Source organism: Diadema antillarum, unplaced genomic scaffold (genome assembly GCF_040938485.1).
Source record: "Diadema antillarum isolate AM-2024a unplaced genomic scaffold, OU_Dant_1.0 seq00001073_RagTag, whole genome shotgun sequence".
NCBI classification, from domain to species: Eukaryota; Metazoa; Echinodermata; class Echinoidea; order Diadematoida; family Diadematidae; genus Diadema; species Diadema antillarum.
In genome coordinates, this window is record NW_027271897.1 from 178,864 (window position 1) to 206,599 (window position 27,736).

Below are 27,736 nucleotides of genomic sequence, written 5' to 3' on the forward strand. Positions count from 1 at the left end.
TTCTGTATATGAAAAGAATAAGAAATTGTGAGAGCATGACATCATCAACTTGCTGATTTGAATATTCGTAACAACTGGTCAAGAAGTGTTTTCCAAAAGAATTGTGAAATTTTAGAATGTCATAACTTCCTTATTTCTCATCTGATTTTAATCAATTTTGCACTGTTCTCCAGGGATTTTTTCTATCTTTTCTTTAATAGGTAAGTGATGAAATTTTTGATAGAGTGGATCTGATTTTACTGTTTAACACCCATTTCAGATATACACCCGCTTGAGTACACTTGGGGGTTGGGACTTGTCTTCAACGGATTAAGTCCAATTGACCAGTCATAGTTTGTTCAGAATATTGGCACTGTGTGGTGTAGATGGTGTAGAAGGCATAAAGATTTTTGTTTGTTTGTTTGTTTGTTTGTTTGTTACCTCCACCAAGGAAGGAGGAGGTTAATTGATCATCAGCATTGGTTTGACTGCTTGCAAAATAACTCAAAAGGTTGTGTACGGATTAAAATGAAACTTGCATAAAAAGTCAAATTTGACAAAAGCAACATCTCATTCAATTTTGGTAGTGATCCGCGAATTTTTCATGGATTTTTGAAGGATTTTTCATCTTTTGGCATATAAGGTTGATGAACTTTTGGTTCAAGCTGTGCATACTGGAGGCTTACATACGCACACTAAATCGCGTGCTCTGCTCGGGCAAGGCACCGTGCAATGACGTAAACAAAAGGCTTCTATTTTGGGAAATTGCATGCGTGTAAGGATGGAAATGAGTTTGCTGGCTTGGCGGAGGTCTCTGCTCTCCGAGTGCTTTAAATTGCTAGTTTGTTTTGTCTTTTCAAAGAAAGAAACATGAGTGTAGGAGTTTCCAACAGTAGAGAATGACAACAAAGACAATAGGACTGGATGTTGAAGAAAAGAAGGATGGTGATATTCTTGCCAGTTTTTCCCTCCCCTGCCTCCTTTCCCAACTTCTCCCATATTGTACCCTGTGATTGTATTCGAAATTATTGCTGACAGATAATCATATACCTGGGACTATTGTGGGCGAATTTGTTCGTAAGATGCATGTCAGATGGAAGAAAGAGAGAAAGGAGAGAGAGAGAGGGAGAGAAGAGGGGAGGAGAGCGAAGGGAAGCAAAGGGCAAGGTGACGTTTGGTTGTTCTGTTTTGTTTCTTTTTCTTTGTTTTTTTTTGCCGTTATCTTTTCAACATTGAAGCCCCCTGTAATGAGTCCCACATTGCCAGGTCACTGCAAGAGATTTGAGAAAGCCACGGGGGAGGGTGTGGGTCTGGGAGAGGCCAGGGCTGAGAAGAAGGATGAGAGCAGGTAATCGAGTAGTAAGGGTGAGGGTTGGTCTACTGAAATGATGAATGAAATACCCATGGACCATCCTGACCTCTTGGCCAGCCTTGTCTCAGGAGAGTAAAAAAAAAAGGGGGGGGGGAGGGGAGAGAAGTTTGATTCTGTTCTGTCAGAAGAACACTAGATCTTGAACAAATCCAGTCACTCTGTAGTAGGATTCATGCTGACGCGAATTAGCGAGATATGAATCTGGAGATTTGCATCACACGATTCAAATCTCTTGATTTTTTGCCAGTGTGGACTTTTATAAAAGTCTTACTACAGTGTAAATAGCACGATCAGCATCTCAAGAGATAAGGGTTTGTTATCCAGAAAGTTGGTACATTTCTCTGACTCGCGTGGATGGGCATTTTCTTTGCCTATACAGAGTCCTTGGTGGATTGATAAATTAATGAATTGAACAGATGAATTGACAGTGGAAGACCCCCCCCCCCCAAAAAAAAATGATAATAATAATAATAATAATAATAAAATAAATAAATAAATAAATGCAAAAGTATGGAGGCATTCACATTGATGGCAAAAAGGCTTGTGTTTAGTTCACATTTCTGACTTTCGTCCGAAGTTGCTATCAAAGCAACTACAACTACGTTGTACTCGTAAACTCGGAGAAAAACCCACTTGTGCAATGTACGTGCCTTCAAAGTTGCACCAGAAGGAGCAGTGTCTGTTCATGACCTACCAAACCAATCTGCCAAACAAAATACATAAATGAACAAAGCAATAAAGTATGCCAACACACACCATGTCATGGACGAACATTATGATGATTATGCAAGGTGAACATCTTCCTTGATGTTTAGTCTATCCAGGAAGAGCCTGAGATGAAGCAAAAGTGTATAAAGTACAACCCTCAACCTACAGTGTACATGTATATCTACAAAGATAGACTTTGGTATGCATGACAATCGTATGTCTTTGTTACTTTGAAGAGCTTTTGTAGCCTATAAGAGACACTAATACAGAGAAAAGACAAAGGAAAACCCATGATGACTCTGAATATGATAGATAACCAGTTCAAAAGGCATATTTTTGTTTGTTTGCCTGTCTGCTGTCATTGTTATGACTAATGCGCCACTTTCTATATCATTAGTAAGATGTGTTTAGAGGGAAAATATAGTGTTCAAAGATATCAGTAATATATTGCTGTTCTGTAGTTTGAAAAAAAGAAAAGTTGTATTTTCTGTCCTGATGACATTATACCACTTTAACAAATACACTTCTTACTATTGCAGCTTAAATTATCATTACTTACGTGGTTGCCTGCTGCTATGGACATCACTGCTGTTACCATTACAAATTTCACCACTGTTGACGATTGTTACTACTACTACTGCAACTATCACACTTCTACTTCCACTACTACAAGTACTTCTACTACTTACTTGCTATACTACTACTGGTACTGCAACCAATACTAGTGCCTGAATATTGCACTTCTTTTACTATTATTTCAACCACTCTTCCACAACTACTCTTATCAATTCAGTTACTGTTTGTATTTTTTTTTTTCATATCTATTCAATCTGCAGTAGAGTGAAAAATATCTAAAGGGCAACAGACATATATTCTGGTAAAAGTGTATATGCATAGTATATATCCTGTAAGTTACTGTCATTCCATTTTCTGTTTTTTTTTGAACCCAAGAATTGTCAAATTGCCCATTGATTAGCATACAGACCCTTCCTCTAAAGGCATGACAGACAGTGTGGTCCATTGTGGTGAAATGTTGAATGGACTTCATTTTGGAATAGTGACTGGACATCTCTAGATATTTCTGGTACCCACACAGCAGATTTCATCCCCACCATGTTTCACTCTCTAGAAGCTTATAACCCGCGCATCTCATCGCACGCCCCATTGTCAGCGAGTTACTCATAGGTGATCCGCAAACACGCTGACATCACTGCACAGCGACTAGCACCGAGAGCCAGGCAAGAAGGGTACTAGTAACCCGGCCAAATAACTGCTTGTTCCGTTTTTTTTTTTTTTTTTCCCCATGCTACTTTGTACCATCCCTCCGTGTTTGCCAAGCACAACGCCATCATCTGGTGCGGCTGTCTCTTCCCTCCTCTTTTCACTCTCCCTTTTCGCCGTCTCGTTCTCTCGGCCGACCAGTCTGCGGACTCCTCTTACGCTGCTACCCAACAGCATGTGACCTTGCACTACAGCGGAGTGAAGAAAGAGGGGGGGTGGGGAGCATTAAAAGTGGTTCACCTTGTTTCCCCATTAGTCAAATGGACTGCGCTGGGGCTGGCTTTGTTTTGTGTTTCTGCTCCGGCTATGTGGGTAGCTGACAGGCTCGCAGAGCTCGTCGGTTGAATGCGGAGTGGAATTGTATTACCTAGGCAGAGTCTCTCTCTCCCCCACTCTCTCCCCTCCTCTTCTCCCTTCCTGCCTCTTTGCTTGTCTCTCCCTCTCTCGCCCTCTCTCTCCCCTTCTCTCCCTCTCTCTCTCTGCCCCATCTCTGCCCGTCTCTCTCTCTCGCCGTCCCTCCGTGTCGGCTGCAACCGCGGCTTGTGTCGTATCAGATGTGGGCATAGTTGCTTGTTGTCCTGTACAATGGACAGGAGACTACTTTGCAGTGGATTGCCGTTAGTTGTGAGACGCAAAAGTGACAGCCAGTGGTAGCTAGCGCCAGTGCCAGTCTGTTTGTCAAGGAGCAGCAAGTAAAAGTAGCGCCGATTAATTGTGTTTCTGACATCTGTGGTGGTTACTTTCAATTTACCCATTGGGGCTGAAGTGCAGTGTACGGTGATTATATATATTTTCAGCGTCGGATGTCCCTACACCTTGCGTCTTTATACTGGTCGACGTCCATCCCAGTTGTGCCAAGTGTAAGTTGTCTGTTTTTCCTTTCATTTTTTTTTTTATTTGACAGATACCCGTTCTACTGGCATTTGTCCATTACATACATGTTGTTATCTTTTTTCTTTCTTTCAATATGTCATGAAATGTGTTTGCTGGAAATAGGATTTGTAGAAATATCTGGTTCACTCAGTGTCTTCTGTTGCATTTTGTTAGCAACGATGCTGTCTTTCTGGCAGATACCATATATTCATTCTCCTTCCATACTGTGTATTGTGTGATTATATGTAGGTACATGTATATGCAGATAGATATATAAAGACACAAACATCTGTAGAGATATAGAAAGTTAGATAGTAATTTTAAGAGATAAATTCAAATATTTATAAGTAGTTGATCATATAGGGAGATAGTACATTATGTTGCATATGTTTACCGTATGTATAATGCATGGGAAACATGGGTTTGGAAATAATTACTGAAGGCAGGGAAATACGCTCTCAAAATATTTTGAATATGTGAAGATCGAGAGTATTGATAAAGGGATTCAAAATTCAGGTGGCATAGTCAATTTCTGTTAAGCAGAACAGCCCAAGAAATTAATCAGTGTGGGGAGCGCGTTTGTCTCCTTCAGGCATCTCATCTGCTTTCACAAGTACATTTTTTTTTCTTCTTTGCCTCTATTCTTTTTTTTTTCATTTTTCCTTTCATGATGCATGTAGGTTGGCAGTGCATGTCTGCATTACCCAGTGGGTAATTCTAGACAGGAAAGTTTTAAGTGTTTCTGCCTGCCAAAAATAGTAAGACTTTTCACGTCATACGCATGCCTGCTGTGCATTTTTTTTTTTTACCCACGGTGTCACAGCAAGGTTCTGTCTTACATGGGTCTAATGAGCTGGTGCGACATAAATGTGAATGCACTTCACGTATGTGTGCTTACGGATACAATTCCTCACAGTGCAATATATATTGTGAGACTGTAAGCATGGGACAATCACTGCAAGAGAACGGCAGGCATTATTTTTGTAGTCTACGATTATGTGTATCATTTACCCATTTAACAGTAGAGTATCTGTCACTCGAGTCATTTTGTGAGCAATTTGATGACTTCAGTCATCTGCTTCTGCTGTATGTACTTGATTATGTAGTCTATGATTTTATGCATGATTTGATAGTAGAGTATCTGTCAATCGAGTCATTTTGTGAGCAATTTGATCACTTCAGTCATCTGCTTCTCCTGTATATACTGGATTAGATAATTGTCTTCTATATCTTGTTGACGTAAATCATCCGAAGAGAAAGGCAGACAGCGAAAGTATGTTTGTGTGTATGTACAGTGTATGTGTGTTAAGCCATGTCAACGTATAAGACAAGACTGCAATACGCAGCAATGTCTATATTGCAAGTGACTATAAAGAATGCCATTGCAAATGCACCTGTCGAAGAGGTCGTTGGAATGCCTACAAATAACGTAATCGTGTCTCCCATTACCCTCTCTCTGTACACACACAGGGAGCCGATGTGACACTCACACGAGTACGTCACATTATACTTGTGGGAAAGAAAGACACCATACATGCAGCATCAACAAAACAGCGGCAGGGATCTTCACTCAAAATAGTCAATGGGGCCAGTGGCTAGTACAGAATCCATATGATCATGCACACCCCATCGCAACAATACACAGATTAAAGGCATAATTTTACCATTTGCATATGAAACAAAAACCCAGCATTCGTGCTCCAAAATAGTTCTGAAATGTGAGTTAGAGATAGAAACAACCAATGTAAAAGTTTGAATCAGTAGGGCCTATAATCAATGTTAAGCAGTATGATAAAATATACAAAATGTGAACAATGGTTATAATAAAAATGTTTCTGGCCTAAACTGTCTACATTTATGGTTTATTGAGAAAAACAGTGATATCTCATTATATTCTAGGCTTTATATCCAAAATTTTATGTGGTAGGATGTTTTGTGATACAACTAACTTACACATGTACACATGCATCATATGTGATATCTTGAACATTTTTTTTAAATCACTGCTCCCAAAGGTAGACAAGACCTTGAAGTTGCAGATGTTGAGGCACATGAAATTGCAAAACAGATATGATTTGGCTGAAAAAAAATCAAGAAATTGTTTGTGTTGAATTTTGTCCAAATTGTGTCGAAAATCAAGACATTGAAATCGTGTTGAATTTATATCTAAAAATTCAGAGTTTCAGAATGTTTTGGAATATGTAACCTTCAAGATTTAGGCCTAACCTCTTGTTTGTGTATGAAGCAGTGCAGTAGATTGGCCTGGATTGTAATAAAATGCCCAACTACTGCATGCATTAGGGCTGATTCTGTGCATTAATCTGGTAGATTGGCTCCTTTGCTGTTTCTGTGATTGACGTTTTTGAAATAAGGTGTGATAAGTTATACACCATCAGGAAGCTTAAACATATAGATTCTGGAGAATTCAGAAATACCGCAATCAGAAAAATGTATGTTCTGCAATGTTATGTCAGGCCATGTACAACTTGTCTGTGTTTAAAAAGACTTATAGTGCAGACCTGCAGATATGGTTGACCTCACCAATGTTGAAAATTGTCAACCTCCACAAAGATGATCTGTGACCAGTAATTTTGAGAGCTTGATTATTAATGTCACTTCACATCACTATTCTGACTCCAATGTTGTCCATTATCCAGGTTCCAGGCTTTCTTACAGTACATTATTTACATCATTTCATTTAGGTTTGAAAAAAAACAAACAAACACCAAAATCCTCCAAACTTGTTACTAAGATGGTAAGAAATCGGCTTTGGAAAACAAAAAGGTTATAGTTCTAGAAAAATCTTTCTGGAATGCAGTGAAGTATTGAATTCTAGAGATCAGACATACAAACACAATGCATTATCATTAGAAACACAACAGTCAGAAATTCTCAGAGTTTTACACAGCTAGGAAGGTAGTTTGACATTGAAGAAACCAGATTTCTGAACTGCATCAAAGTTCCTTGTTTTTCTAGCGAGATCATCGGATTTGGCAGTTTTATCCCCATGTAGATGGCTTTGACTTTATCAAGGCAATATGGACGCAAGTCACATACTCTTCTTACTGTCAAAGCATTGACCAATTTTAAAAACAACTATACTTAGCCACTGCTTCAGGGGGATAGATGTAAACATTTGTACCCATGTTGTTCCTAGAAGGAAAAATAAACAAATAAACAAACAATGAAACAAACAAAAAAATATGACGATATGTATATATACATGTGGAGCTTATTCCTGGGCCGACACAAATCCTGTAAATCGACATGAATGCCACGACCATCGCTCAGCATTACTTAGTCCTCAAATGACTAACATCTCTCATGAGAGGGGGTGTTCCCTGCACAACATTTGCCAACGAATGCAAACAAACAACTGTAAGAAGACGTCTCCGTTCTTCTCCGTCTATATGTATATAAATACATACATATGCAGACTTGAAGTGACGCGAGATTGCTGACTTCGGTTGGCGGCATCTTTGCCTACAGTCACCGATAATCTTGCCATGCATAATCTTGACCATATATCAATCCTGACACCCAAGTGGGAGACTGGATGTTTCACTAGGAAACCAACCAAACAAACAAACAAATAAGCCAAAAAAAAAGAAAAGAAAAAAAAAAAGATTGCAAATGGAGAAACAGACAAACAGAGATTGAAATAAATAATCGTGTGAGAGAGGGAACGAGAGAGAAGGATAAAGGAGAGAAAATGATGTGGATCAGAACGGTGATATGATTCGGAATACAAACTTGCAAATACTGGCTCGGGACCTGTTCACACACACACACACACACAAAGGTGCCCACACACACGCACACACACACACACACACACACACACACACACCCATACATGCGCAAAAACCCGGTCATCCGACACATGACGTTTTCCCATCATGTTACTATGCACAACTTTGGTGGGGGGGGGGGGGGGGGAAGGGACCTACCATCCCCTCACCACCACCCCCCCCCCCCCACAGGTTTCACTTCTTCGCGTCATGATGCGAATGTTCTGCCTCCCACTTAGTGGTTTCGCGCTGCGGTTCTTTGAGGCTCCGTAAGAGAGGGAAAGAGAACGAGAAAGGAAGAGAAATACAGTACCGAAAGCGTGTATTACGATTAGTCAAGCTTCGCTTCATGCTTTGTGACCATTGCCTGTACTGCCCCACATTAAATTGATTACATTTTGCAGTTGCGATTGCACATAGTGGGAGAGGCACAGGGACTGAGTGAGAAAAGGGGAAAGACAAAAGGAAAAGGCATGCAAAAAAACAGAAGAAAAAGAAATAGCGGCCGAGAAAGAGAATAATACGTATAGAGGCTTTAATTTGAGATGATTAATTTGCAGAGCTCTTGTGATACAAAGCGGGTGAGAAGTGTCTATCCCAAAGTGAAAAAGGAGAAACGTTTACAGAAGATACATCTAGGAAGAATTTGCCAATTTGTCGCCGCTGTTTCGGGATTAGATTCCTTTGTAGCTCCCATATCGGACGTTTCATGCAATCTGTTTAATCGCCACCAATCATGTGCGATGCTCTATCACTCGAAAATTACGATGAAAGTTTATCTGTCGATTCCTGGAAGCAACACGCAACAAGACTCCCTCACAACTGGATGCTCACTGATGTCGTTGCGGGGAGAAAAAAAGACAAACATGTCCAGTAGTGCTTGCACTTTTTTCTTTACTTTCCTGTTTGCTCGATACTGCCAAAGCAAAGGAGAGATATCTTCAGTCATTACTTGCTTACTTGCAGTGCTGCAATCAAGCACACATGCACACAGGAAGATGTGAGAAAGAGGTTGTATCAATAGTTGCACTCAGGAGAAAACAGAAACGGAAGAAAAAAATGAATTTGATGGATACCTACGGTGTACTTTGACCCTTTACTATTTTGCTGAGTTTTTTCTTTCTTCACAGTATAAAATATGGAGTTAAGTCATTCTTGCAGACATTAAGAGATCATTCAAGTTGTTGTTGCAATTCTTCAACCACAGCTTTCTTTTTTGATAGCAGGATAAAGGATTTGATTCCTATGCACGCTCACATTGAGTGATTCTTTGAAAAGAAAAGAAAAATTCTTTGGACAAATAAGCCAGTTTTTTAATAAAAAATGTATTCACATAGACCGATTTACCAAAATATGTTTTCCACCTATAAATGATTGCAAATGCATTTCAATTGGGAGAAGCTAGTCAGAATGATTTTGATAATCAGGAATAGCCTATATATTCTTGCAAGGTATATAATGCATTAAATGTGAGTATTGTAAAACCAGAAATTTTCTTGTGCATTTTACTTTTGCTAGGAGTCAAGATTCGTGAAAGTAAAATGTACACATTTTTTTTTTTGTCTTCATTGTTCACAAGGCATTGAATGCCAACTGGTACAATGCTGCACACCATTCAAGCATGAAGTTGACTTGTACCGCTGCTGTAATATTGTAGACCGAGCACATGATCAAATATAATTCAGCTACACTTTTAGATTTAATGCACCTGTGTTCAATAAACATCAAAGTAAATACTCTCACATACTGTCATGATGCTTCATTCAATGAAAGCCCCAAATACTGAGTACTAGATATTTATATCGTATTTAGATCTTGAGGTAGATGTAGTTTCTCATGGTCTGCAAATGCGCGACAGTTTCATGCTTCGAAAAAGGCTGTCGGCTCCAGTTCGCAAAAGTTTCATGCCGCTGATGATTTTGGATTGTGCAGTGAGGACCTGTAAAATATTGTCCGTAAAGATAAGTAGAGAATGCATCACTACCTCACAAGTCTAAAGGGTAAAGACTGCACAAGAAATAACTCCTGGCAATCAACTCACTGACAAACATATCTCCTTTTGATTATTTGTTATTTTCCATTGTGTTTTTCCTTCCTTTGATTTCTTTTGTTTTCATCGGTCCATAATTTGGGCAAGCCGTCCGTATGTTGTTGCTTTTCAAAACATTCGGCATTCTGGCGAGCTCTTCGCACTACTCTCAAGCAAAACTAAATGAAGCAAAACTAGGGTATGTAAACCATTATTTCCCAAATATTTTATATATATATATATATCCATTTATCTATTTTCTTTTCTTATTCATTTATTTCCCTATCTGTTCATTTACATTCTTCTGCTCCCTTCCTAGACTGGATCTGTGCAGAGGCCATGCTCCCTATTAATCACACGTGGCTGAAAAAAAAAAAAAAAATGCTGAGCTCTATTTAGATGTGAGCGTCTGACACCGTTATCGTTGGTGTGAGAAGTGACATTTATGGCTGTATCTGCTTTCCATTAGGGGAAACAGTTAATCAGCTGCTAACCAGAATGAGTACCTCTAGTGCTTGTTGGCCCATATTTTCCAATCCATAAAGTGTCGGGAGACAGTTTGTATTTTGGTGGTTTTCCCACCGTCGGAGACTAGATTCCCCCCCCCCCCCCCCGTCCTTCTTTTTCTTAAGGTACAGAGGAAAAAAAGAAGATTTTTTTTTTTTGACGAAGATAGAAGAAGACATTTTTGACAAAGATAGAAGAAACACTTCTCTCCTTCCAAGCAAATGAGCATGAGCTCGATATTCACACCTTGCAGTGTTCTGTGTTGATGTTGGTATTCGTTTACCAATGAGATTATGTGCAAATTAGGCGACATTGGAAATGAGGACCTAACTTCTCCCGAGGCAATTCTCCTTGTAAGTTGACTCATAAGTGAGTCAGGCGAGAACTCACCAGTGGCATTTCGTATTTCTCTTTCTTCCTTTCTTTCTTTCTTTCTTTCTTTCTTTCTCTTTCTTTCTCTCTTTCTTTTGATTGGTGGAATATACTGTTTTTCAAGGCAATTGTATGTCTGTATGTATGTTTATGTGTGTGTGATGGGGATATCATGTTCATTGTAAGTATGGTACTTAATGAGATTAGGGTACAAAAGTATGATATTATGCCATATAGTATCATAATATTTGATATCATTCTTTCTTTCATTTCCTACCTTTCTTTAAATTAGGCTAGTATTCATGAAAAAAAAAAAATGTGTTATACAGCCGATGATTAGGTATGGTGTTACATATCAATGCCATTTACCCCACATTGCTTTATCGAATTGCAAGGCAGAAAAAATTCCTGCAGAGTAGATTTGTTTGTGTCGTGTTTCGAGGTTGAGTCAAATCAAGGGGAGAGTTGCTGTATGGAGGGATTTCACACCATGTCACATGATATTTCCATTTGAGTTGATTAGTGCGTGATATTTGCAGGGATTGATGATGTCGTTATAAATGCAATTTGCTTGTTTACTTGTTTTTGTATTCGTAGTTTGTTTGTCTGTATATAAACTATGTGTGTGAGTGTGTGTATTCTTCATCTCCTGAGTAGATACAGTTCATGCAATTCTTCAGCGATTATCAACCTTTATAATCTTTCACGGCTTCACCCTGCCTTCTGTTAGACACGAAGACACAAATTTAGGTATAAATGTAATTGTATAGCTACATGGTACCATCTGCCTATCCTTTCCGAGAGGAAATTGCTAAAATAGCGTTTGTGTGTTTTTATCTCCTTATGCCGTGTATAATATTGTTCCTCCATTTACACCTGGCGGTTGTGTGGGATACAAATTCATGTGGGTTTAGATGTGTATGGGTAAGGTATGTGTGTGTGTGTGTGTGTATGTGTGTGTATGTACATTCGATATCTCCCTAGTTGACTTTGGTGTGCTGTGACATTTGCGCATGCTTGGGTAGCATATTTAGCCGAGCGTATGATTGTTCTCGGGTTAACAGCGTTCAGCGTCAAGTTCGTATTTGCTCTGTAATGGATGATGTCAACAACTGTGTCTGTCACAGTCTCTAACCGCCTCAGAAGGCAAACGCTAAAGGTGCAACCAGGGATCTTGGAAATCTGAAATGTGATCAACCAGCAATTTCTTTATGTAAATCTTCTGGGTTTAAGGAATAAATGTATGTTTAAAAGGTTTTTGTGTTGCTAATAATACATTATTCTGTTTTAATGAGTATTGTTCAGTTTACAGTTTCATGCATAGGTCTATCATGCATGCTGTCAAATTTTTGAATAGTATTTATACATTTTACAGTCCGTAGTAGTTAAACTTTGGCAGAACCTTGTTCCGTGCATGAATGACAGCGTAATATCTTGTTGAATGACGTTGAAGGGAAACAGTTGGAGCTTGCCTGCGTGATAATTTCACGATCCCTTCTCACGTCAAACTGGCAAACCCGTGATTGGGACTAGCTGCTGCGATGGGCCTTTAATAACCAGTCCCATCTGGAAAGGAACTTGAAATGGCCGTGAGGGAAGTTGGCATGCATGCAGAGAGAACTCGGAGCTAGTTAGGACTAGAGCCTGTCGGTAACGTACTTGTACTTCCTCCCTAGCACCGGTGTTGGCTGCTATACACCGTTAACAAAGAGAGGTCACCACAAAATGTGGGTCAAGCAACAGGCTTAACTTGAGGAAAATGGAAAAAAAAAAGTGATATATAGTTTGCTGGCTGGACTTCTTCCTTTTGCGACCTGAATGGAATGGTATGATGCAAGCAAATTGTAATCCCCCCCCCCCCCAAAGAAAAAACAATCATTCCCTAATTATGTATTTTGTTCCAGTAGATGCTTTTCCTTGTTTGTATGTGTTGAGTTAACTGATTCAGTATCTTGACTATAGATGTGTTTGCCATAAGAGCACACAATAATGTGATTTTGGTGGGTAGCATGCCTCTTCACAAATGTGTGTTTTTTTTTTTGTGTGTGTGTATGTGTGTGTGTGTGTGTCTGTGTATAAAGTATATATTTATCTTTCTATACATATAGGCCTACAACAGAATGAAAATAATTGCACCCGCCTTCCATGTATTCTAGTAACTTCAGCCATGCAGTGTGTAATTTCTCTTTAATAAGTAGCGCATCCAGAATGTGTCGGTAGTGGGATCCGATGAACTGTTTGCCATATGTGCCGCAGTTTTTCATCCACAATGGGCTGTATTATTTTTTTCCCCCACTTTTCCACGTGATGTGTTGTAAAATGGCATCGGCTGTGTCTAAAACTTAAAGCTGCAACATATATATATTTTAGTTGTGGCAGTGAATTTACAGTTTGTGAGAAAAATGGCTGTATTTTGCGGTGAATTGGTCGGTTTCGGGGCTTATCTCTGTACAGTCTCATTCTGGTAGGTCAGTAAATCACACTGAGCAATTTATCAAAATTATGCTTGTTAAAGACTGTGTGTGATAAAACTGTCACCAGGAAAATGGGTCATATGCAGTGGAACTGACAATTATAAATGGAAATAAGACAAAATCTGAAATTTGACTTTAAAAGAATACAAATCTTGCACTTTGGTAGTGGAGTAGCACAAGTATATTTAAATATGTGTTAATTGACATTTCCATTTGGAAATTAAATGCAAGAAAAAGAGACTTTCCTGTTCTGTTTGTCGCATTTTGTTTTTCTCTTCAAAAACCCTAAAGTGTGCTTGGGCTACGAAACAAGTCAAACTTAGAACAACTCTTGATCGCAGTGATTGGATTTCAGAAGAGGAAATAATTGTACAGGTTGCTTTGCCACAATGACTAATCAATTCAGGGAAAGGATGGGGATGTTGGATATACATACATGTATGGCATTGATTCTCATTGTGCACTGGCATATTTGTGTCACGCCACATGTATGGAACTAACAAGAGGATATGAGGACAATTGAAAGTGTGACTCGCTTGGTTTGGCACTTCGCGGCCCCATGCACTGCGTGCCTAAATTTACCATCGAGATATTATCGCTGGAATGGCTGGGGCATCATAGTTTGTCAGTGAGTCTTATATATTACATCCACCTTGTGCAAGGCCCTGCCGCTCAGGGATCATCCTTCTGGCTGTGCGCGTATTCTCCCACAATACCGGCGGCACGTCGTCACAAGGCCGCGGCGAACAACGACTGCTTATTCATGATAAAGATGTGCCATGGCTTAACAATGATGTGTCCTCAGCGCAGCCGCGGTATGTCCTCATGGCAGCACCCTGATGGTCTTTTGCTATATCAATTATTTCCGTTTCCTCTTCAAGCATGCTGCAAAGTGTACCCCCCATCAGAGGTCACTGGAAGGGCAAGTCCAGTCATAATGCTCACTGTCGTAATGGCTAGCATGATATTATCACATGGAATATCTGATTGCCCTTTTCACCGTAGTATCACTCCAGTGCTTCCGGTCTACATGTGCATGTTCATCAAAAGGCATCTAGGTTTGTCGCCATTTCTTGAAACACAGTGCTGATGAATCGTGGAACTACTTGTCTTGATCATTACAGGGATGGTTCATATGCCAAATGTTTTAAAGGCAACATTAAGAAAACGCCGTATCTGCAATGATACACGCATATTGAGGTAGTTAGGCATGGGAAGCATCGCGTGACTCTTCGTGTTTACCTTTACCGATGGCTTCTATGTAGTAATGATTGACATTGATTTATCACAGGTCGATTGATGAGGCAAACTGAACGAAAATATGAACAGACTCATCTCAAAATTGTTCTCGAACAAATACAGCGTCTGTGCATCACCCCCTTCAAATCTTTCAATGTATATTCCTAGTCTTTCTTTCTTGCTAATCCTCTCTCCCCCATCCTGTCTCTCAACCCATGAACAGAAATGACACCTCACCACCACAAATGATTCTTAGACACCGGTTTTACCCATTTTATTAGGGGTGGCCAATCAAAATAAAAGTGCACTGAACAAATAATCCGGATAGGTTACGTGCACTTGTGTCGCTATAGCACGACACTAAGTCCAACATTCAGCAAGATTACTTTGTGTGATAGGTTGTGCACAGCTGTGAATCTATTGACGAGCTGGAAGATATGAGACGATGGGAGGTGTGTGTGTGTGGGGGGGGGGGGAGGATAGGAAGCGTAACGAGAGGAAGAAGTTCAGGGGCGTCATCTTTCTTTTTGTCTCAGGAAAGCACCTCCTTTCCCAAGGTCTTTCTCTTTCTTGCCCCTCTCCCTTTTTTCCACCATCTTCCCCCCTGCTATATTCTGCTTGCTCAACTCCCTCTCTCTTTACGTGTGATGAAAATCAAGACACGCTGGTGTTTGGGATGCAAAGGGCATGATAGGAGCTATGAATTGTCAGAGGCTAGAATCAACAAGACGCATGCATTAGATATATCCTTGTGTAATCAAGGGCCAGATGAAGAAAGAAAGAAGAAGTAGAAGAGAGAGAGAGCGAAAAAAAAAAGAAGGGCCTCCGGCAATAACCTTGCGACAGAGCACCGCCCTTGATTTGTACAGACTTTGGAGCTTGACAGATTGGGCTGCGAATATAATAGCTCTTGAAATGAAGAGACTAGGGTGAGGGAAGACCGGGAAAATTGAAGCGCTGTCGGCAGGAAGGTGTAGTGTTGGGGTTGAGGGGAGAGGGGTGGGGGGGGGTGGGGGAATAAAGTTAAAGGGTGCTAAGGAGACGCAGAGGCAGAGAAAACAGTTACAGGACTACTTTCGATGAAAGATATTCCATTACCAGTTGTTGATCTAGTGCTTAGAGCCAGCGATCTGGTATGCGATGGTTCTCGATCTCGTGCGTGAGAGATGGGCCCAGTGTTCGGCGCGGCAGGGCCGAGGTGCGACAGATATGCCGTTGTCAGCTCCCACCATCAAATCTGCTGTTTTCCTCCCCGGGAGCTGGCGGGGAGTTCTGGGAATTTCTGCCAGGACAAGAGGATTCATGTTGTAAGAGAGAGAGAGAGGGAGAGAAATGGAGAGGGGGAAGCTGCGGAATACCATGCCAGCCTTGAACTCGAGGAAAAAATATGAGCGAGAGGGTCCAATATTTGGCTTTAATTAACTCGCTGTTTGTGTCGAAGCGTGCGAGAAGAACCCCTCCCGGACCGTCTGATGGTAGAATCAATATTTAGCAGCTTGCTGCAAAAATGAACCAGAATGTTAGTTACCCACGACCTTGAACCCACCACCAAATCTCACCATATTTGGACTTGTACTTTGTGGCAGCAATTTATTTTTTCCATCTCCTTTTTTTTGCCAGTCTCTCATTCACACTTTGCACATCCCCCTATTTTCCTTTCTGTCCCACTCTCCCCCCCCCCCCTCTGTATTTCTTTCTCTCCTTCCCCTCTCTCTCCCTCTCTCTCCCCTTCTTTTCCCTCTCTTGACATTTTCCCTTTACAATTATACTCTCTCTCTAACTCCCAGCTTTTATGTGATGCACATTCATTTCCTAGTTTGCCACGGTAGATGCTTTCTGGTATACACCAGGAAAGAGAGATGTGGTATACACAGTGCCACACAAGGTTTGACGAGGGCCAAATAATCCTTAGCCTGCCTGTAGAAACTTTCAATATTGAGTTAACTTCTTTTCTCTGCTCTGAATGGTAGAATTCGACCACAGCTTAGCCTCCTTTCTCCCTTCCCTGCTTTGATCACCTCCTCTACCATCAATGTTTTCCTTTGTGTGTGTGTGTGTGTGTGTATGTGTGTATGTGTGTATTTTTATTGTTCTTCCCCTCTTGATAAATTCATCCTTCCTCTTCTAACTCCTCTGTCTATTCTACCTTCTCCTCCCACTTTTCCACCATCTTCTTCCGAGTTCCTTCTAAAGATTATGTCTCCATCCAAATGGAGCCATCAGAGACTTTATTTCTCCTCCTTGTTTTGTCTTGTCATGTTGCATTTTCATTAAGTTTTTTGTTTCTTAAAGGAGACCTCTGGGTGATTTTTAGATGTTTGAAGTTGAACATCTATAAATATACTGGATATGGAGTTTCAGAATTCGTAGCGATTGCGCTGATGAGTACAACTGTTATTTTCAAAATTCATAACAAATCACTATGAACAGACATAGCAGCTTCATGTGAGCAGACAGCATTGGATGATCAAGAAAGTAGAGCAAAAGAAGAAAGCATGCATAGATTCCGCTCAGGTGAACTTGTTAAGCGAGTGGTATTGTAATGGCATTACATCACTACATTACTTGACTACTGATACCGCTGTCAGTAACTCATGCATTTTTGGCCCGCTCCTGGTCTGAGCTAAATTAGCCCGCGCCAAGCATTAAAAATTGCGTTCAGTAACTATAGCAGAGCTGCGCTACTTTTACGATGACCCATTCATAAACTCAGTCAAGTATTTAAGGGATAACTGCCATGGTAACTGAAACTTCATGGACAGAGCGGAAGTGCATTTCCGCGCAATATTTGATGTGCGTGTTGCGCGCTTATGAATGGAACAGCGTAAGCTGTGACTTTGACCGTGAAAGGAATTTTGGCCCGTGCCTGGTGCTGCTATTTTTCATAAACTCTTCGATCAGCGCCAGGCCCGCGCCTGGTCCGTGCCTGGTGTTAGCTGCAGCAGCGCCAAAATAGTCCACACCTGGCGCGGGCCACTTCGGCCCCCACCCATTCATAAACTCAAAATTTTCGACTTGGTCCGCTCCTGGTCCGCTCCTGGTGCGAGCCAAGAGGGTTACTGAAAGGGGTATGAGCCTCCTACATGTATGTCACCATTCTTTTTCAGTGTATTATGTTTTAGGTTTTTCAGGATATTTGTTTATCTGCTCAAGGACCTTAATGAATTCCACAGTTCTATCCATGGCACCATCGATTTATGTACTACATGATATGAAGTAGTAGAAATTATCTCGAATGCCTGTTTAAAGTTGAATTCTCCCTTCCTTTCTGTCACTCTTTTCCTTTTGTGACTGCAACATATTTGTGCCTCTCTAATGAAGCTGATGGTAATGATGTATTGGGACGCTGTGCGTTGCAGTGGGGTTCACCATATACATAGCTACTAACACTTTGCAGGAATGCGAGGTGCAAAAACGCTGTCGTATCTGTAAAGTCGCGCCCGCGGGGCAGGTTGGCTGAGAATAGATACTATCTGGGACAACTTGAATTGAAACTGCTATTTTGTTTGCGTCGCTTGCTTGCTATACTCCAGGAAGTGTTTGTCATGCGGCTATTAATACAGATATTTTTCCCCCCTCAATCATATGTGTGATAAGTTAGCCCCGAGGGGTGTTAAAAAGACTCGCAGCGAGAATGTGTTGACCTTTAACAAGGTAAGAGAAGGCACAGGGATTAAGTAGCTCTGAGCCATAAAGACCTGCAAAACTGGCTCCTTGGCCCAAATTAAAAAAAGTAGGGTTTACCCCAAAACTTAATTCTCTAGTATACACATTAGAGAAGCAAATGCATTTTAAAGGACAAGTTCACCGTCATAAACATAAGGATTGAGAGAATGTAGCAATATTAGTAGAACACATCAGTGAAAGTTTGAGGAAAATCGGACAATCCGTTCAAAAGTTATGATTTTTTGAAGTTTCAGTGATCACCACCACTAAACATTCACCAGCCATTCAGATGCAGTAATGCACTCCTGAAAATTTTGCTTGCTGCATTCATGCTAGTGTGCAATAATGCGATCAATAATGACATCGTGCAACATATGAAAAATGTGCATACCTATTCGCATACCAAATAAAATAAATGGTTTGTCTGTGGTATACATGAAATGTCGGAGAACCTGTCTGTAGTGATCATCTGTGTACAACAGCCACTCTTTTTGTCTTCCTTAGGTGGCCACTACAGACAGGTTCGACTTTATGAAAATGTCTACATAAACAGTCTATACCTTATTTAAATGGTATTTCTTTATGTGAAGGAAATGATAGGAAAAAATTAGAAAAAAACAATGCAGTATTGTAGTACATTGCATTTTGTTTTGTTTTTGTGTAATAGGGTGCCTAGCCTTTAACTTAATGCTGTGGTTAATACAACATTGAAATGTATTTTCTTTTTTTCTATTTCTATGCCTCTGCCACTAAGTGTCGCTGGAGGCATGTTGTTGTTGCAGTTGCTCAGTGCATAATCTGTGGCTGCTGCTGAACTCGTTGATGTGATATTTCACACATTTGACCAGGTATTATTTTAGGTCATACGTCTAGTTTTCAGCATCTGGAAATTTTAACCGACTGAAGGATTTGTTTGGGTATGGGTTTTCTGCGAAAGTCATTTGGTAGTGTGAAGTCATCAGTTATTTGAAATGGAGAGCCTGCCAAATAGAGTGAAGGCGTGCTAAAAAGGAAGGGGTGTTTTTCTCATGCAGGTGCATTCATTTTTCAGTTAGGAAATGATGGAGTAATGATGACTATTAAGGGGAAGATTATAATAGATATAATAAATTATCATAAATCATAGAAATGTGACTTTTGTAATATCTTTAGCGAATATTAAAGAAGAAATTCACCCTACTAATAAACTTCTTGTATCATTCTGTAGGGAATGTTTTTAAGACATTCCGTACAGAATGATACAAAAGTGACAAAAATCAGATTAGAAACAAGAAAGGTATGACATTTTCAAATTTCAAATTTTTTTTCAGAAAACATTTTTTGACCAATCCTTATGAATAATTAAATGAGGAAGTTGATGATGACATACCCTCACAATTTTTCATTTATGTTATATATGAAATTTGGAAAAATGCTTATTTTAGCTAATGCAAATAAAAGCATGTTCCCATAACAAGATATATCAGAGTTAATATCTGTTCTTTTTTTTATTCTGGATGGTTTTGAGACAAGTTTTATATTTGTACAGCTGAGATATGAGATTTTTGTCATTTCTGTGTATGAAAAGAATAAGAAATTGTGAGAGCATGACATTGTCAACTTGCTGATTTGAATATTCATAAGGACTGATCAAGAAATGTTTTCTGAAAAAATATAATTTCAAAATGTCTAATTTTCTTTATTTCTTGTCCGATTTTTGTCATTTTTATATCGTTCTGTGGGGAATATTTTTCTCTTTCTTTTTTGAAATTTATTAATTTTTTGGGCTGGATTTCCTCTTTAAGCAGAAATTAGAACATGACTTCTTCAAGACCAGATGTATCTTTGTATGGGATCATATCACAAATAATTTTCTTTTTCTCTGAAATTATAAGTGCATTTTAAAGGACACACATGATTAGACCACTGCCTGGGTGCTGTAAAACCAGAAATTTTCGTGAGGAGCTAAGATGAAAGTAAAATGCATGCAAATTTTTTTGACTACACAGCACATCGAATACCAGTGGCAATTCGCGAACGTGTTATGCCGCGAAACAGGCCATCGGCTCCAATTCGTGAAAGTTTCATACCAGGGTTGTTTTTAGTTTTACATTATGGTGCAGTGATTTTAAGGAGAAATCGGACAGCTGTATTTTCTGTAGGTGTAACAGCACGCAAACTAACATAACTCATAATAGAATTGTTTCTCCTACTCTGTCAACCCCTATCCCTCCCCCCCCCCCCCCACCCTCTTCTCTTCCCAGATCCTCCATGTAGATGGTTATCGCGTAATGGCCTGCCAAAATACTTTTCTTCGCCTCAAACTGACTCAATTGAACCAAATTATTAAAATGCCTCCGATAGCATTCACACCAAGCTCATAACTGTCACTGCGATATAGATGGCTGACATTACATTGTATCCTGTTTTGTATAGGGAGGGAGTGGGATATGGAAGCAAGAGGGGGGGGGGGTAGATGAACCAGAAAAGAAGAAAAATCATTTGCAATAGGTCATTCAGTGGTCAAATGAATACTGGAGCAGATGTCCTATGTGTGCAGGCAGTCGGGAACATGGTCGATGCATTCCATTGTGGTCAGTCACTGTGGTTTGCGTGACCCATATCTTCGAAGCAAATGCAACAGGCAGTATGTCTCAGTGCAATATCAACGACAAACCAGCGGTATATATTAAACAAAAACCAAATGTATATGAATGGGGCTGATTTGATAAAAGATTGTTACTGTAGCGTGTGATGTTGTACTGGATACAGCCTCGATAGTAATATAAATTCAATAATGAATATTGTCCATCGTGTATTCATATCATGAATGTGGTTTTGCTGATTCGACTCTGCCCATGTATGTACATTTCTGTACTTAGTTGCAGGCCCCATTTAGTGCCTAGCGAACTTTGTCGGTCATTTATATCGTGAGAGCAAAGTAAAAATTATTCCCATAGTAGCTCTATTTCACAGATGACAAATCCAAAAAAGTTAGACCGCACCTTGGACAATTATAGTTTGTCATGCGTAGTTTTCCACATGTTTGACTTCCAATGCTGATTTAATCTTTAAACTATTCAGGTGTAGCCTTGTTATTTTTTTTTTTTTTTTTGGTCTGATTGTGTGTGTATGTTGTGTGTGTGTGTCTATACGTGTGTCTATACGTGTATGTGTAGTGATTGTAGTTTATTTTATCAACACCATAGAGCCTATGACTGTCTAATTGATGAGTTTCTTTTGCTTTTTTGCACAGCATGTCTGTTTTTGTTAAAAACAGCTTTTTTTTTTTTGGTTGAAAACAGCAAGCTATCCTATGAGCGACTGGTAAATGAAAGAATGTAGTGTGCTTTTAAGTATGTAGAATGATCTGAGGGTTTGTACAGTTATACAATTTGTATGTATATCATCCCAACTCTATGCTTTGCCTCATATACACCATATTAACAAAGTGTAGTTGTATGTACCTCAACCTCTGTCTTTCTATAATATCTCTCCCCCTCCTTCTCTCTCTCTGTGCCTATTTTGTTTGGCCGTCCCTTGTCTCTTTGCCCTCCAAGCTCATACACTCTTTATTCCACGAGACTTGTGTCCACTTTCCCCCTCTTTAAAACCACTCTCTCCCTTCCACTCTCGCTCCTCCTGCCTTTGCCTTAGCCTTTGTCATCTCAGTGTCCTGAAGTGACCTGCAGTGGTAAGGAGAATGTTTTCATTTCTCCCCTGTCCAGCTTGCCTTTGACCGTGCCCATGAGCTCAAGTTACAAAAAAAGAAGAAGAAGAAAAAAGAGATGCATACTTTGCTCAAACGCAGGATGACGGGATATTGGTGGTGGTGGTAGTGGGGGGGGGGGGGGAGATGGGAGCACTGGGGGATGAGGGATGGGGGATTGTGGGATGAAATTGGTATAGGGAGGCGGTAAAAGAAGGTGGGGGTAAGTTGAGCTTGTGGTTTCAAAGCAGTAGTGAAGTCTGTTTTGCACTCTGTGGTTTGATTGTCGGACACTCTTGAATTTTGCCTATAGTCTTTGTTTCTTTGTTCATTTTTCTTTCTCTTTTTTTTTTTTAAATTTGAGCCAGAGCATTTTGAAATAAGCAATGATGAAACACATTCCATGCAGTGCATATGTTACACGTAAAACTTTGATTTAAAAACCATCACAAATACATTGTAGATGCTGAGATAAGAAAATGAAAGCTTCAGTATAAAGAACCAATGAGCTTAGGTACAAGGAACAATGGGAGAGGGGAAATGTAATAGAGAAAAATGTACTGGCGTACAAAAAAGAAAAGAAACATAATATATTCACATCTAAACTAGACCTGTGAAGCACAACTTCTATTTTGATACTTGGTTGCACATGCCAGAGAACATTAATGGCGTACTAAAAGCATTGACAGGGAGATTGCCTGCAGAAGAGACAATAATAAGTGCCTTTGCCTTTAGTGGGTCCACAAATTGCAGACTTGCCATTGACAGTTGCTCCCGTCATGTAACAACAAACAGGTATTAACATACATTATTACTCGAGCAGTGAGCATTACTGATGATGTTGTAATGCTACCATCAGAAAGAAGGACAGATAGAAGAAGAGATGGAGATAGACACTGTCAGACAGACAGACAGACAGACAGAGACAGATGGAAATGTTCAGAAGGGAGGTGGTTGTATGTTTTCTTTAATGTTTTGCTTTGTAAGTAGGGAGGATACATAGGTAGCCTAAAATTATATCCATGTGGGAACTCAATTCATAATTACAATGTGACACTTGTTGGGTAAATTTATTGTCCTCTGAAAGATATCATAATCATTCAGAGAACACACCAATATGTAAAGAATTCACCATTTCATACCTTTGCTGAGCAGTGATGTGTGTGCTGTTTGTTTGGTGGTGTCTTATCATTGCTGTGGATTTAACCTTTATTGACAAACCGAGACTGTTTGTAAAAGATTCATCTGCACTTAAATCTTTATGAGGTAATATGGTTGAATGATAATACTTCACTTCAAAAGGTAGGGTTGCCATCATATCTCCCAAATTGGTCCTCATGGAATGGAGATGGAGGAGGAATAGAGGGGACGGGAAGGGATGGGGGGGGGGGGGGGGGGAAGCGAAAACAAGAAGTAGGACTCGGCTGAATTTCACGCTTGCGTGGCTACCAATACGCCATTCAGTCTTTTCACCCCGTCTCCATGCTCTGTTAATCCCCACGATCATCAACACTTATTGCTTACACAAACCTCCCTTTCTGTAGGCCACGTCGCCCGTTGTCAGTGATGAATAGTGGCCTGTTGTATCAACAAAGTGGTTCCATGATACAATTTAATGGAACATTTCCCCTTGCATGGCATGCCGAGGTAAACGTCTGAATGGCTGGGCCCCGCATCTATTTATAATGCCGAGTGTGTTTTGTGATGAGCTTGAATGGAATCTGTAGTGGTGGAGCAAAACGTCATCGTCGTCGGAAGAAAGGGATGCTTGCTTGTGTCTGAAAGGGAGGAGGGCAAAGAAAGAGCAAAACACAAACAGACAATCATTATTCTCATCGTTATTCTCTTCAGCATGACAGACGTGAAGCCTAAACTGTATATCAACCTTGACACCAGCCAGGAAAAGTACTTGACGTGAAACCATATTTTCGCAAATATTTAGCTGTCGCTGTCGTGGCGTTTTCTTAGAAAGGAGGTTCCATACAATGAGGCCTACTCTTCAAGTGTCTTCATTTATCCAACATTTTACAACACTATCGCTACTCATTCTTTTTCCCCCTGCTTTTCTTACACATGTAAAAAGCACCTCGTATTTCCATAGTTTTTATTCACAAGTGCCCTAGGAGAAAAGGTTAAAAAAAAGAGAGAAATGAATAAGAAGATGACTATTACCCCATGAAAATTTTGCATAACTTAAGTTTAAGTTTGCAAGGCTTATTGCATCTTTTGCTATAAGGTAATTTGTGGATTATTTATAGTTGCATACATCATATCAATATACATATGAACTCCAATAACACCAAGCAATGTGAAGCTAGGATGGTGGGAGGAATGTACACATACAATGTAGGCGGATAAAGTGTCATCAGTTTTACTGTTGGATCAGTTCTCCAACCCAAGTGTTGAGTGAAATGTGTGATTTTACAACCCTCTCATATTTATTCTATATCCATCTGTTGATTCTATCTGCTTGTTTGTGTGTTTGTTCATTCGTTTCTGAATTTCTGTAGCCAGTGGGATCATCAGTGTCATAGAATTTGTTGGAATACAAATGCTGATATTTTGCTGATATCTCATTCTGACCCAAGTTTTGGCAGTTTTGGCTTCACTGTCTTTCTGTAAAAAAAAAAAACAAATATTAAAAACACAATCGAGCGTACACCAACCGGTGTTGCTGCCCTTGTGCAGAAGGGTCTTCATACATGTACTTTCAAATGAGGCTTGGATATCGTGTATGATGCTTCAATATCAGCGATGCTTTGATATCATGTATGACATTTGGGGATGTAATATTGTATTTTCTTAACAAAAGTTTTGTATTTGTTTCACTTAGTCAATAAAAGTTGTGATCCAACATCAAGCTTTCTTTCCCCTCTCGTACGTTAGCTTCTTGCTTCCTTAAAATGCTTCTGTATCTAGGAAAATAACACCTCCTGACCCCCTTCCCCCCAAGAAAGGTCTTTGAGCATTTTGACTCCAAATCGTATCTCACCTTGTGCAAAGGAAATGTGGCTTGTTACGATAATGCATTGCAGCATTTAAATGCATTGTTAGGCTGAGGGAGACAGACATTGAATAAGTTTAAATTTTGTCACCTTGAAGAGTGCGCTTGGGGCCCACTCTTGTCTCCGTCCTTTGAATTGGCAGGAGTTTATCTGCGAAACCGAGTGCGTTTCCCTCTCCGTGGCAGATGAGAGTTATCTGCCCATGTTTCTATTGGGGATATGTCACACCCAATCTGACCTCTTGGCATGTTCAAACAAGATTACAATCGCGTATTCTCTCAAGATGTGTAGGTTCTGTCCCTTTTTTGATGACTAATCCTGTCAATATCCTTCTCCCTTGTCCCTTGACAGTTTGCCACGGTTGGAGGAGGAGTGCGCATAATCACCATGTCCAAGCGTCAGAGCAAGGAAGCCTTGTCGACGCACATCAAGCGGCCCTGCGTGCAAGTGCCCCGTCCGATTCAGGTGTACGCACACGAGCCAGCGCATGGATGCTCGCATCGCCACAGCGAGGCGGAGCATGCGGAGAACAGTGCTCAGCAGATCTGCAGCAGTAGCTGCAGCAGTAGCAGCAGCAGCACCAGTGTGGTGGATGTCCCGCAGCAGAGCCCAGATCAGCTAGTGGGGTCCCACAACATGGACCGGCCTGCGCAGAGCTCACCACCCTGCACATCTCCCCTCCACACATCGCCACTGAGAGTCTCCCCTCCACTAGTGTCACCACCCAGGGTCTCGCCGCCATGCGTCTCCCCTTCGCACGCATCTCCGAGTAGTGTGTCCACGTCTCACGCATCACCGACTCATGCATCGCCAACTCACATCTCACCATCGCGGACTTCACCTCCCTGTAGCTCTCCATCGCAACTAACAAACTGTGAGGCATGCCATTGCCACCGCCAACATCACCAACAACTAGCACAACCTCAACTACAATCGCACCACCACCATCACAATCACAGTGCCAACTACGGCGCCGCGTACTCGCCGCCGCCATCCGTAGACGCCAGCAATCCCAAGTGTGACTCGCACCACCTCGAGCCGCTGGTCCCCAAGGTGGTGCCAAAGTCTTCCGGTGGAGTCTTGCCCATCAGATCTCATGCTTCCCTGCCCTCTTGGATAAAGTCTGAAGACAACCGGCCCATGTGGGCGAAGCGGCCACAGCCTGTGAGGGACATGGCCGGGGCCGAGGCCAAAGCAAGAACGGAGAGACACGCGGAGGCGGAAAGGAATAAACCTGAACTCGAGGCAGCCAACCCAGTCACTAGATGGCCCAATGCACCCAAATGGGTGGAACTTGGTAAGTGCATCTCATCTCCATCCATACCAATACCAATATGATATTCTTTGAAGAAACGGATAATATGATATATTCATCCTTATCGATGGTGCCTTGAATTGAGAGCTTGCACAGCCCATCACGATCACATCCTTCTCGAGGTATAAACAGGTGTGTCACTTTTACAAACACCATCAGAATAAGTAGAATCCTGCCCAATGTCATTGGAACCATTGTATTCGGGATGTCATACAAATTGTTTCATCTCTGCCCCGTAGTCAACCTTTAAAAAAGCTAGTTGAGAATAGTACAGTACAGGACAGGTTGATAGCAGATCTATGATACACAATGAGTTGCTTCGTGAAACTCCGTCCATTTGTTTGTCGTGGGTTTGCCCATCATCACTTCTCCATAAAGTCTGGTCATGAGGCCAAGCTTCTCCTCCATCATAATTCATTGTTCTCAGCATAGAGAGTTCATAGGAGAAAGTACCCTCTGAATTCATTTTTTTGTTGTTATTATGAAAAGAAAAGAAATAATAATAATAATAGACATAATCTTAGCAGTGCACGTGATCAGTTCTCGTAGAATGTGAGATAGTCACCGATCTCAATTTGTTTCTTTGCCTGCTTTGATTTTGTCCACTGCTCTTGAATCAAAGCTTTGGAAGAGAGGGGCTGAAAAGTAGGATACGGATATAGGTTGACAGAAAAGTGTACACAGGCCACAACGCCCGGGACAGGTCGCGACCTGCACCGGTTTCTATTCTGCAGGGAAACAGAACCGCTAGGCTAGGCAGTTGATTGCTCTCACCCTATTGACATTTCCTTGTCAGCGTCATTAATTTGCCGAGCGAGTGTCCCCACCTCCCCCCCCCCCCCCCCTCCATGAACTGGGCATAGCTACGGATCAAAGCAGACAAATGTTGAACATTCAAGCATTTCTACTTGTATCAAGATTTATGACTGGAATCAAGAGAATGGGCGAGGAGCTAAAACATTCTTGTTTCTTTTTTTAATGGTTATTGGCTTTTGTCAGTTTCTGATGAAATATCACACAAAATCCTTGTGTCATGACTTGGTATGATATCAAATGTAGAACAAAAGGTCAGACGAGGGTACATCTATTTATTGTTTATGGGATCATGTCGAGCCGAGATAAATAGTCATTAATGAGAAAATCTATTAAATCATCCAAGGTAGACTCAAAAGTAATCTCAGCTACCAGTGCAATTGTTCAGGAAAAACGAATGGAAACATGCATAAGAAAAAAAAAGAAAGACTTATCAATATAACAGTTGCCTAAAGACTACATACAAGAAAAAGAAAGGAACAAACTCTGAATATTAATCATTATCAGTTTTGTTTCTTTGTTTTTGTAATAATGGTATTAGGATATAGTAGTTCAAGATTCTGGGTATCTCATAGTTATAAAATCCAACATTCACTTACAATCACTACAACATTTATTTAATGT

At 40.6% G+C, this 27,736-nt stretch overlaps 1 protein-coding gene across 2 annotated transcripts in view; it reads left to right on the plus strand.

The window, feature by feature from the left end:
* The window catches only part of LOC139743357 (uncharacterized), a 249,322-nt gene that overhangs the window by 106,890 nt on the left and 114,696 nt on the right, over positions 1–27,736 (plus strand). Inside the window, exons 1-2 of one of the 2 annotated variants that reach the window (XM_071653842.1) lie at positions 3,902–4,200; positions 25,336–26,281. In XM_071653842.1, the coding sequence (XP_071509943.1) occupies positions 4,144–4,200; positions 25,336–26,281 (1,003 nt within the window). In that variant the 5' untranslated portion in view covers positions 3,902–4,143. Of the gene's footprint in view, positions 1–3,901; positions 4,201–25,335; positions 26,282–27,736 lie in introns of those variants that run through there. The other variant, XM_071653843.1, reaches the window with a different exon arrangement.